Below are 12,881 nucleotides of genomic sequence, written 5' to 3'. Positions count from 1 at the left end.
AAGCTTGGAGGTAGAGAGGAGTAAAGCTAAGATGTGAGATCTCAAGATGAAAGAGGCTTGTGGATGGCTATGGAGTTCTTAAAGCTCTGATACCATGTGAGAACTATGAGGTTTGGTGAGAAGAATGTGTGGAGTGGACACAAAGAGAGAGAGAGAGAGAGAGAGAGAGAGAGAGAGAGAAAGAGAGACATGTATGTGTAACACCTTGCAAGATTGATTGTATTTCCAAATGACAAGAGAGTCTCTCTTTATACAAACTAAGGTCACTACAAATAGTAGTGGCCGTTCGGCAAGAGTTGTTACATTTGAAATATAATAGCAATATGCTTTCCTAAACTATAGGAAAGCATCTTCCTACAAATAAGGAGAACAAATCTATTCTAAGCATAAGTTTACTCAAATGGACAGCTCACACCTTAGCCAGTTAACAGTCTACACCTGCTTATGCTCACCTCCTAGTAGCCTCACTCATGAAGATCAAGGCCTTAATCACAATTGAAAGCTATACATTCTTGACTCCTTTACACATTGCAAGACCTTGATCATTCAAGCTAAAGGCCAATTATAGCCTAATGCATGACGTTCTTGCCTTGGCTGATCCATTCTTAAAAATGCTTGATCGTGGAGATGCAATGATGTGCAGAGGAGGTGGACCAAAATGTGTGAATAGTTTAATTAGATGACAATAATAACTGTTGAGCTAAATTAAGTATTTTCGTTTGCATTTTCTTTAGAAGTTCTTCTGATTTACGTTTTGTTTAATTTTAAACTGCTTTAAGTAATTCGTCAAAATGGACATTCGCTTCAAAGGTGCTTTTACAATCGTAGGGCATTGCAAGCCTCCAAACCTGTATGTGTATGAACCTGCATGTGCATACACATAAGAGAAATATGGATTAATGTTACTCTGAAAGGGGAGATTCATACTAATCAATGGCGTAGTGGTATGACTAATTTTGGTTCATTAGTGAGAGGTCTTGAGTTTGAGTCATGGCCTCATATGAATTAGTGTACCGTTGCACACTAATCCTTTTGTAAAGGATTAGTACACAATGGTATTAAATTGCTTTTATGATTAGTGACGAATCATAATTTCAAAATTTGAGAGAAATCAATACATTTTGAGCAGGATTGAGTCGTGCTAAATGCAATCAGAATCAACTCATACGCAACATCTTCCCAAAAATCTATCATAATTTACAAAGAAAGGCTTTCCATAATGTACACTCTAATTAACCTCTAATTGATAATTAACCTTGCAAAGAGCACATGAATTAATGCAATCAGAATCAATTTATACGCAGTAGCTTCGTAAAATTCCATCATAATTTACAAAGAAAGGCGTTACATAAGCATTCTATGCTGACTTAATAATGACAATGTACACTCTAATTAACCTTGCAAAGAACACAAGGATTGAAGAGAGGGGAACCCTAAGGATAATTAACTTAGAAAACATGAGAGATCAAATAAATGCTTGCTTTCTTTCAATCGTCTTTTACGTAGTAGGCGTAGATTGTGGAGTAGGGAGTTGCGTGCAAATCTCCGCCTTGTGCGCCGTCAGAGCTCGAAGGAGGCAGGCCGCCGCTGGTTTCAACTCTCTGCAGGTAAGTGACTGCGCCGAGAAGCTCCCTGAAGAATACACACAAAGCTTAGAAGCACTAAATCAGTTTAAGTGTTTGATTAACGCATTGATGAAGAGTACATAATCTTACGGGCTTCCACTCTCGCTGGTGGCTTCGAAGAGGTTCCAGTTGATGCTGTTAGGGTCTACGGGAACGGTCTCGAGGACTTTGGCTGTGACGAGACTGGTGCTCGGGATGAAGGTTTCCCACGACGGCTGGCCGCCGCCGGCGTCTGGGTGTGGTAGGAAGAAGTGTTGGGCGACCACGGGCCCGCCCTTGGAGGCCTCGTGCATGGTGTAGTAGAGATTGGCGGTGGCGTTATAGAGGACCCAGGCGGAGCCATTGAAGGAGTAGTGCTGGAGGCCGACGGCGTAGTAGGCCACCTGCAGCTTCTGTCCGGCAGGCACCTGGATGGCCGCCGGTATGGAAACGTTTGCCAGCAGCAGACTACTGCAGTTGGCCCGGGACGCGCTGGCTGGCATCAGGAGCGAGCCGTAGTTTCTGCCCTGGCACCATCTTATTGGCTGTATTGCAAGCTCGATCAGCGTATCGAATGGGGTGAAGCGTATCAGCTACGCTTGATGATCGGATGCACGCCTATAAGCTGATCAAAGACTCTTTGCTCTCTTAATACTCTTTGCTCTCTTAATATATGGTAGATTGATGGCCCTGATGCCCTTCTTTTTGTTTATAAGCTGATAGCTGATCCCATTCGCTTCAAACCTTGACCAGGACACCATGTAACCACCTTTTTATATTTGGCACTTTTGGCCTCTATTCATTTGCAGTATAGTGCCTTTAAAATTCATATCACAAGGCTCCAAAACACATGTTCCAAATCTGAATAAGACAACAAACAAACCGACAAAGCACCCTGATTGTGAACCTCACAAGCCTTCCCGTATGTGTGTGTGTCTCTCTCTCTCTCTCTCTCACACACACACACACCCCAACCCAATTAGGACAAATGCCATTGGAATCCTAAGCTTCGGGTGTTATCTCACACCCCTACTCGGTACAATGTTCACTATCTCACACCCCTACTTGGTACAGTGTTCACTATATAAGCAAGTTGCAAATACCCATTTGCAAATGGTTGTCTTGCAATGTAAACTTACATAAATTAAAAATACCAAATCAAAACTTATCTACACCATTAAAAAAAAATAAAAAGAATATTCCTCCACCCTTGCCTTGCTTGATGAACTCTTTTTATTGTGAACAATAACTGCACTTATACAACTAATATGCTAATCAAATATATCTCCACCACATTTTTTTTTCAAAAACAAAAAGTACAAAAAATACATAGAATTTCCTCCACTAGTATATCCCATGATGCTTGCCCAAAAGAAGAGGTTTGGCTTAACCAAGATTAAACCACTCCTCATGATATCTTGCCAAGAATCTTTAGCTTAACCAATAAACCACTCCTCATAATATCCTTCATTAAAGAAAGACCCAAAAATTTGAGATGTGGGAAGGCCTCTTAATCAATGGGAGATTGTGGGGAAGGTAAAAAGCTTATCCTTACCTTGAAATAGGGGCCTCACATAATACCTAAGGTAAAGCCTCAAATAGGGAATAGGAGCTAAGGCCTACATAAGCCTCCTAAGCCCTCACCCCCTATTATTATTACTTTAGAGGCTTCTCTCTCCTTCTCCTTTTCTATTTACGTGAATTCTTCTTAAAATATTCAAAATGTTAATACTTTTACTTCGGAAACACCCCTTAATAAAAGCCTACATAGACCTTACAAGGCGTAGGTCTATCTAACTAGGTATCCCCTTTGTCCTTTCTCCTTTGAGTCCCTCCAACAAACTTAACCTTCTCCTCCACAGAAAAAAATGTTTTCAAAAAGTTTCAAAGTCTCCTTTCTACCTTTTAAAAAGTAACTATACTTACACAAGCAACACATAAGAAATCTAACTTTAAAAAACAACTATACTGACACAAGCAACACACAAGAAATCTAACTTTAAAAAACAACTATACTTACACGAGAAATCAAACTTTAAAAATAACTATATTTACACAAGTAATACAATGCTAATAAAAACATGTTTGGGACAAACCTTTAAAAAACAATTCTAAAGAATATAAAGATTTTCATCTAGTGTTAAGATCTAAGATAATTGACCAAAAAAATCTTTTGGTAAATTAAAAACCTAATACTCACTATGTCTTGTACGATATAGACAAGACCAAAAATATATATCCCTTATTTTTGAATTTTGAATATCTAAAATGGTCCCTTTTAAAAATCCATAAACAATCCCCTATGTAATATGTTTTTAATACTACTTTGGTAACATGCTCCAAAAGTGATCTCAGACACCTATTATGTGATTTTCATGTTATGACCTGGTAACATGACATAAAACTATCCTCAAACACTTTTATGACACGTTACACATGACCTACATATTTTATGACCTGCATCTTTGATGAGGATCGTTCATCACAAGCTATCAATGAATTTTCATATGTTATCTTTTGCATCTTCTTTCTTATAACCACTAAAATTTTATAAAAATATACATTAGGATTAGATTTGGTTCTTAGAAAGAGATAATAACCTACGATCTTGGTAGCAAAAAAAAGACCCTAAAGAAAAAGAAAGCATGTTTGGACTATGGAGAATGATGGACTTTAGGGGGCCTAAGTGCCCTTGAATCGTAATCATTGTTACATGATCCAAGGACTCTCTTTAACCTGGAAATTCAGATTATTTGTTTCAATCCCCTATTTCCTCTATTTTCTTTCTACATTGTTTTTATAATCTTAATACTGACATTCTTATTTTGTAAATGGATTTTGTCACTTTATGTCAAGCATGATATTAGTTTGAATCCATAATTAGCTAAAATATAGAGGTCCGAATAGACTTTTTTGGATGCATCTAGGCAAATCATGAGCATGGATGGAAGCTCCAATGAACCATTCTCGATTTATTTTCAATGTAATCAAAGTTGTAAAATCTTTTTTGTATAGAATTGCACTTGTATCTATGTGCAAGGTATCCATTCTTATTTTTTATCATGCTTGACTTAGAGGTGATTGAAATGATTTTTTTTTTAGGTTTCATTTTCCAATGTTTATTGTTATCTTTTTTGTATTTCTACTATTTATTAAAGGACCCTCTATTAGTGGGAGTGACCTTGGAATTTCTTCGAGCTTAGAGTGGAAATTCTATACATGGTATTGACTCCTACACTTATACTAGGTACATCATTCCTCAATTTTGAAATGATCATGTCATTTATTGTTTTAAATCCCCATGTCATGCCACCATGATTGTGATGTTATCATCTCTTTTACTTTATAATAGGTAGCTTTCATATGTTAAGATCTTATTTATAGTTTTAATTGTTGGTGTACTTATAATCCATTATTAGATGCGCTATATATGAACCTTTTAATTGCTTCTTTTTGGCTTGTTGTATGTGAAATCTTAAACTCTTACCATGGTCTTCAAGTGTAAAGTCATATGTGTCAACTTGAATTAGAATTAGTTGTGGAACTTCTATACATGGTATTGAAGAAGTTTAGTAAGGCTATCAACTACTAAATGAAGATGATTTATGCTGATAAATTATGTTCATCTCTTGCTCATTCTCTTGAAATTGATGCAAATTTAGATATGGGGAACATATGCTAGTAACCATTGGACACAATGTTTTCAATTTTGGGGTACTTTGATAATTTTCTCTAGAAACCAAAAACCCTAATTTAGTCATAAACCTTTTGGGTTGTGCATAAGTGATTTGTGGGGTTGAATAGCATTATCTTAGAGCTTTCTAATAAGCTATCAACCATCTCGATCGAAATTCATTCGATTGGTCAAACCAACAAAGTTGAGTGTACAAAAATCTATGCTTCAATCCAAAAAAATTTGGACTAAATTTAAGTAGTTTTTATGTGGGGGAGTTGTGCTTACTTCAAGCTCTCTAACAAGCTATAGATTGCGTGAACTCAATACCCAAACTAGGTCAACCATTCATAGTTATCTATGCAAAAAAGTTAAAAAAGAGATATGTTAAGAGTTTAACTGAACCAAAACCAATGACATAGCCCAAATGGTCTCTTTGAAAGATTTGACTTAAGCATAGAATTCCTGATTCTCACAATCGTACCTAGGTCAACTTGACTAGTTGACTTTTCTACAAAAGTCAAAACAAAGATGTATGGGGGTTGGATTGAACCAAAAAGGCTTATATGGCCACGTAGTACATCCTATTAGCTTTCCATAGAGATCGAGATCTCCTAATTCCAACAGGTTTTGGTAGTCAACCATCATTTTCAAAATTCCAGCTTGTAAATTTTATAAAACAGTCAACATGGGCAATTAACATAAGGACAAAGGCAAAGGCATTCGCATTGAAGATGATGTTTGCAATATGCCTAAACATGATGACGCAATTTGCTTCCATTGTTATAGATGAGAGAGAGAGAGAGAGAGAGAGAGAGAGAGAGAGAGAGAGTAGATGTATCATAGAATTCTTTCTTCTGTAGATCTAAGAGAAGTATGGCAAGAGAAGAAATAATGGTTCTCTTGAATGAGGGTAGACAACAAAGCTATGAGTTGGGAATTATTTTTCTCAAATGGGAGGAGCTTATAAAGATCTACGAGAAAAGATTGTTCTTGATAATCGCATCTCAAATGATTTCATCTTTTTGGGAGGATCTAGAATGCTTCCTGTAGGAGAAAAGCAAGAGTTGATGTAGAAAAAGTTACTAGCTTATGGTAGAAGATTATAGCTCTCTTATCAGATACTGAATCCCTTTGGAAACTTGGCCATTCACGGCTTCTGTGAAAGTTTATGGAAGCATCAGTGGATTGCATGATCAAGATTATATACATAATGGAAAGAATATGATCAATCCTCTAGATAATGTATCTGGAAGATTAGTATTCACGGCTTTTGTGAAAGTTGATGGAAGCTTCAATGGATTGGATGATCAAGATTATATACATAATGGAAATAATCTGATCAATGCTCTAGATAATGTATCTAGAAGATTAGTGCTTGGTAATGATGTCTCCACCTTAAATCATGTAGCATTAGTATATCAAAGTTTCAAGGTTGATAATCAAGAAGGATATATAGAGAGAAAAGAGAGACAAAATTGGAGACTGGCACAAAGGATAGTAGGACAAAAAGTTTAAAATTGTTTAGAGCTCTTATGGATGGGATCTGATGATGTTAAAAGCGGAGTGGACACTTGGCACAAAGTGTCGAAAAACTATCTTTCTTTTTTAGGTACCAAATGCTTGTTATTTTTTGAACATATTAAGACATATAATTGTTAATATGGTATGTTCATGGGATAGCTATGGTAGTTCTTAGACTTTGTGACTTATAATATTGTTTTCATATGTCATTAGGATTTGGCGCATGTGTATCACAAAACATGATGTATATACACTTAAGAAAAACTTCATATGTAGAAGAACTTTCATGTACATCCAATTGTCATGTAACTTTGTGGTTCTTCTCATAAAGATCTTTAATAAAGACAAGTATGGTCACTTGCAAGTTCCCTTTTCTTATCATAAGACGATGCTACTAAAAAGACATGTTTATTACAAAAAAGACGGAGATAATACTAAGGAAGTTCATCATCATCTTTTTCCTTGTCTATAACATGATTCTATTAACAAGACATGTTTTGTTACAAAAGACCATAATAACGTGACAGGGGGTAGTCTTGTGTTGAAAGAGAACCCATATCGCGTTGTTGTGGGGTCGCTCACAAAAAGCATGTTTACCACGCATAATGATACAAAAAAATCATGTTTAGTACCTCATGTTTGCATTCACTTTTACAATGGATGCTTGTCATGAATGGATTAGCTCTTTTCAAGCAGGTCGCTAACCCATTATGATGCCCAACCATTGATGATGCACCATCAGACCCAAAACATATAAGCTTATTCACGTCTAAGCCATATTGCACCATGAAATCTATGCAAGGGTTATACAAGCAAGATGATGTGCTGCTTTGTAACTCCAAAAGTCCCAAGAACATTGTCATAGGCTCATAATTTTCTAGGTATGATGCATAAACAATCAAATTTTGTAAACTGAGTGTTGTAAATTGCAAATGTAAGCAGGAGCATAGGTGGTGTTAAGCAGGGGCATAGGTGGGAGAAGAGGACGTAGCCTGTAGGTGTCAAGTCTCAACAGAGAGGGCGGGTAGCAGATGAGAGAAGCTTTGAAGGAGAGAGCACTGAGCAGGATTCTTCTCTGACACGTAGAGGTCCGAGGATCTATGCGCAGCGCCAGTGCTAAGAGGTAAGGTACCTGCCACCTAGTAAATGCCACCTGAGGTCCTGAATAAGAGGTAGACCATAGATCTAATCATCTAAGAGATAAATCTAACTTCTAAGTCTCTAATCATTAGCTAAGAGATAAGTTGCTGCTCCGCTTCTCCAAGCATGTGTTCACACCAAGTTCCAACCCCTTGAGTTCTACCTATTACGTAGCACAAAAATGAAAATTTGACTAGTAGCCCATTTAACCTATGAAAATTTGCATGTATAAGTAAGGAAATACTTATACGTAACCCTTGAGAAAAAGGGAAGACTTTTGTCTTACCGTGAATATCAAGTTTTAGGATCAAATTTCCTCCTTTTTGAAAAAGGATTAGACATTTTTTTTCCCTTTAGATCCAAAGTTTGCCTTGATAAAATACACTAAAGGGCGTTTTTTCATGAGCACTGCAAAAAGCACCCTGATTGTGAGCCTCACAAGCCTTCCCGTCTCTCTCTCTCTCTCTCTCTCTCTTACACACACACACACACACACACACCCCAATCCAATTAGGACAAATGCCATTGGAATCCTAAGCTTTTGGTGTTATCTCACACCCCTACTCGGTATAATGTTCACTATCTCCACTACAAGAGAATCATTGTTTTTCGATGCTTAGTTTCCAGGCCTGGTCACGTCATCTATGTGCTTCGAAATAGGCATCAAAATAGACGTCAAAGTATGGGTCAAAATACGCGTGAAAATTGTAGTCGAAATATGCATCGAAATAACAGACAATTTTTCATTTTATTTTTATTGAATTTATATATAATATTTGCTAGTTACCGTCTTGGGGTGTGTTTTAGCCTTCTCTTTCTACCTCTTTTCAAGCATATGTGTATATAAGAGAGAGAGAGAGAGAGAGAGAGAGAGAGAGAGAGAGATGATTAGTGAGAAAGAGAGATAAAGAGAGAGAGAGAGAGAGAGGGGGGGAGTTGAGGGAGAGAGGAGGGTATAACTTCCATCATGCTCTTTGAAGGAGAAAAAATGCTAGCTCCTCCTCCTCATCACTAAGGTGCAATTAAGAAAGTGCTCTATTTTGCAATGAGATTAAAGCTCATCATCAACTTGCTCATCTCCTCACTGAGGTCCATGGCTCCAAATAAATCTATTTCTTAAAATACTCCATCATTGTTGTCAATTGGTGGAACCGGTTGTCTTGTAGTAGTAGAAGGTAATTCATCCATGTCCTCATCCTCTTCTAGCTCTAGCATGAGAGCTCTCGATGCATCATGATCATACTCAGCTTGAATCTCTTCTTTTTCTGGATTATCTCTAGTGTATGTTTCTCGTTCAAGATGTATTTGCTCAATGAGTACACTAACCCCGTGTGAGCCTCACCTACTTCCTCAACTAGTATGTCTTCTTCTTGTTCTTCTTGTTGTTCAATAGGTGCTAGTGGTGTATGCTCAACCATCACATGATCTGGGGGGAGTTCCTTAGCATCTGGCAAACACTCAGCTGCTATTTTCACCTCTTCAAATATTTGTTTTCCACGTGGATTTATTTGGATCACAAACAACCATTTATGATCTATCGGGTCTTCCACAAAGATGACTTGATCACAGTGCTTTGGTAGCACAAATGTGTCCCTTTGGCCAGTCCATATCTTTGTGTAGTCTACTTGAAGAAATCCACACGTCTTTGCGTACAGTTACTTGCGCCCCCCCTTGAGTTACCAACTTGAACCATTTCACATAAAAAATGAACATATCAAACTTTTTGAATCCAACCTTGATAATATCTTGGATTGTTCCACAATAATCTAGCATGCCTACTCTTCCGTATTGCCATCACTTGCACTTGAACGACTTTCTTGCATGAAATTAGCCTTCACACCACAATCAAATGCTATTCTCTTTTTATCTATTCCTTCTACTCGAAAGTGACGTCCGCGTGACCAAATTGCCCCAAACTTATGAGACTGCAAGCACAATAAATAAGTACTTTAATTGTATAAATTCACTAAAGCAGCACAACATAAAAGACAATGCGTAGATATCTCTAACTCACATACATGGAAATCACAACCATATGCAAGCTCCTCCTTCTCATCACTTAATGATGTACCATTGCGTTTAGCTTGTAGTACGGTTCGCTTGAGCCATTTATTTAGAAGGAAAGTCTGGAAGAAGTGCAAGTTCTGTTGGGTACGGTAGTGTGCGGGTTGTTCGACTCCTAAAACTCAAGCGAGCTTGGGCTCTTTCAGCCTTCACCAAGTTATATCTCTCGATCCATTTTTCCATAGCATGTGAGTTTAAGATGCAAAATTTATTGATCTTCTCACGCAATGCTACATCCATTGTTCTCATAAGGCCTTTCCCTTGTGGCTCTTCCCTAACTAGTCAATCATCTTATTCTTGTGTCCATAATCTTGGCATATTGGGATCAGACGTACTGAGAAATTTAGTTATATATACAAGTGATTCTTGAACAAGCCATCCCGCTGCCATACTACCTTCAAGATGAGCTCTTTGAGGAACAAATCCTTTAAGTGTCTTTATAAATCTCTTCAAGAAAAACATCCATCGGCTATGGACAACCCCAGCCACAGCAACTTCATTAACCACATGAACTAGCAAGTGCAATTGAATGGTTAAAATACTTGTTGGAAAGTATTTCTCAGCCATTGTAACAGTCTTGATGGAATTTAACCACTGTGATGCTTCCAATGTGTCTCTACTAATCTCTTTCCTTGATATCCAACGTACCACTGCACCAATTTTGTAAATTGTTGCTCTAATGTCATCGTTGAGGCAATCCTTGATGGCTATAGGAAGCATGAATTGTAAGAATTTATGCCAATCATGACTCTTCAAGCCACTAAGCTCATCGTCTCCTTTGTAAATACTCCCTTCAAGTAATGCATGCATCCTGTAGGGGTACGAAACTCACTAATGCACTTCTTTACATGCTGTTGCTCATCCTTTGTCATGACCCAAGGTGCTTTTGGTAGCTTCACCTTTCCGTTTGCTCTATTTTGGACCCATAAGTGGTGCATGCGTTGAACCTCTTGTAAATGATCTCATTGTGCCTTGCTCTCCTTTGCTCCTGTGATGGTTTTCCAAAGCACCTCGGCTATATTCTTGAAAATGTGCATTGGGTCAAGAAGATGGTTTACTAAAAGGTCATTCCAGTATGGAAGTTGATGGAAAATGGATAGAGGCTTCATTCCAGGAGGTGTACAGGTTGGATCCAGCTCCCACCATAAGGTCCTCCAATCACTACTCTTCCATATAATAGAAGACCTCCCTAGAAATCCCTCACGCAAAGGATGGTCCATTGGGAGATACTTCTTGTGGCCCTCGTATACTATCTTCTTCATAGACTTTGAGTATCAAGCCTCAAGTTGCGGCCCATATAATGGACATCCATTATACCCTGACAGTGAAAGCCCTGTAGAACACCAAAAAATATTGTAGAGCAGGTAAGTTTGGATGACAATCATGACTTAACATAATATGTTAACAAGCTACAATATTACGTGAGCACTCTCCACCATAGCCACGCCAATCTTGCATAGTCCACATAAGTCTTCCTCTCAATGTTAGCGCACGTTGTCCAAACCTCTTGGAAATATCATGAACTTCAATGCTCTCGCATAGAACATGAAGCTCCTCAACTTAAGGGTCTAAATACACATCAATGTTCTTCACCTTATACTTTCCAGGAACTATCAAAGACAATAAAAGATGCCCTTTTTTTATTGCTAGCCCCTCATGCATGCTTGATGCATTAGCCTTATGCATAGGCTTTATGCATAAGGCCTCATGCATAGGCTTTATGCATAAGGCCTCATGCATAAGCCTTGTGCATAGGCTTTATGCATAAGGCCTCATGCATAGATTTATGCATAAGCCTTATGCATAGGCTTTATGCATAAGGCCTCATGCACAGCTTTATGCATAAGCTTTAGCATAGCTTTCATAAGCTTTTGTATATATGCATTACTAATCCTTTCCTTACACTTTTGTTGGTTTTGTAGTTCCTCTAATCCTCTCTTTCAACATCATGAAAAAGAGATAAGTGCTTTTCTATCTTTCCTCTCTTTCCTCTATTATTATTGCACCCTTGGATGCTGGGAATTTTTTTGGTAGGTTATGCATAATGCTCATTCATGCTTTATGCATAAGCCTCATGCATTGCTTTATGAATAGGCTTTATGCATAAGGCCTCAAGCATGCTTTATGTATAAGCTTTATGCAAAAGGCCTCATGCATAGTTTTATGCTTAAGGCTTCATGCATAGTGCTTTATGCATACGCCTTATCCATAAGCTTTATGCATAAGGCCTCATGCGTAGCTTTATGTATACAGCCTCATGCATAGCTTTGTAAGTTTGCGCATAAGCTTACTCCTCATCATATCCTTCATTAAAGAAAGACCAAAAATATTAAGATGTGGGAAGGGAGATGTGGGAAGGCCTCTTAATCAATGGGAAGGCCTCTTAATCAATGGGAGATTGTTGGGAAGGTAAAAACCTTATCCTTTCCTTGAAATAGGGGCCTCACATAATACCTAAGGTAAAGCCTCAAATAGGGAATAGGAACTAAGGCCTACATAAGCCCCCCACCCCCTTTTATTATTACTTTAGAGGCTTCTCTCTCCTTCTCCTTTTTGATTTACATGAATTCTTCTTAAAATATTCAAAATGTTAATACTTTTACTTCACAAACACCCCTTAATAAAAGTCTACATAGGCCTTACAAGGCCTAGGTCTAACTAGCTTAGGCATCCCCTTTGTCCTTTCTCCTTTGAGTCCCTCCAAGAACTTAACCTTCTCCCTCACATAAAAAAAATATTTTTAAAAAGTTTCAAAGTCTCCTTTCTACCTTTTAAAATATAACCATTCTAACTTAAAAAAATAACTATACTTACACAAGCAACACACAAGAAATCTAACTTTAAAAAACAACTGTGACTCACACAAGCAACACACA

The 12,881-nt window shown here is 37.8% G+C and overlaps 1 protein-coding gene across 1 annotated transcript; it reads right to left on the bottom strand.

Annotated features, from left to right (window-relative positions):
- Positions 1 to 1,308: 1,308 nt before the first annotated feature.
- Positions 1,309 to 2,248, bottom strand: LOC147616575 (uncharacterized). The gene is made up of 2 exons (XM_086777121.1): positions 1,716 to 2,248; positions 1,309 to 1,632 (listed from the first exon to the last, which is right to left on the bottom strand). The coding sequence occupies exons 1-2, from the start codon at positions 2,105 to 2,107 to the stop codon at positions 1,488 to 1,490; spliced, it is 537 nt and encodes a 178-aa protein (XP_086633247.1). The 5' UTR covers positions 2,108 to 2,248; the 3' UTR covers positions 1,309 to 1,487.
- Between the last annotated feature and the right edge of the window lie 10,633 nt (positions 2,249 to 12,881).

This window comes from Cibotium barometz, chromosome 38 (genome assembly GCF_041138505.1).
Source record: "Cibotium barometz isolate CiBa-2024 chromosome 38, ASM4113850v1, whole genome shotgun sequence".
Lineage (NCBI taxonomy): Eukaryota > Viridiplantae > Streptophyta > Polypodiopsida > Cyatheales > Cibotiaceae > Cibotium > Cibotium barometz.
The sequence above is the reverse complement of the archived record's forward strand: the minus strand, read 5'-3'. Positions and strand labels throughout refer to the sequence as shown.

Bases quoted from the DNA above. Each gene is read 5' to 3' on its own strand.
- LOC147616575 (XM_086777121.1), bottom strand. From the start codon at position 2,107: ATGCCAGCCAGCGCGTCCCGGGCCAACTGCAGTAGTCTGCTGCTGGCA. The intron at 1,633-1,715 runs GTAAGATTATGT...TGTATTCTTCAG, and splicing joins ACCAGCGAGAGTGGAAGCCC to GGAGCTTCTCGGCGCAGTCA.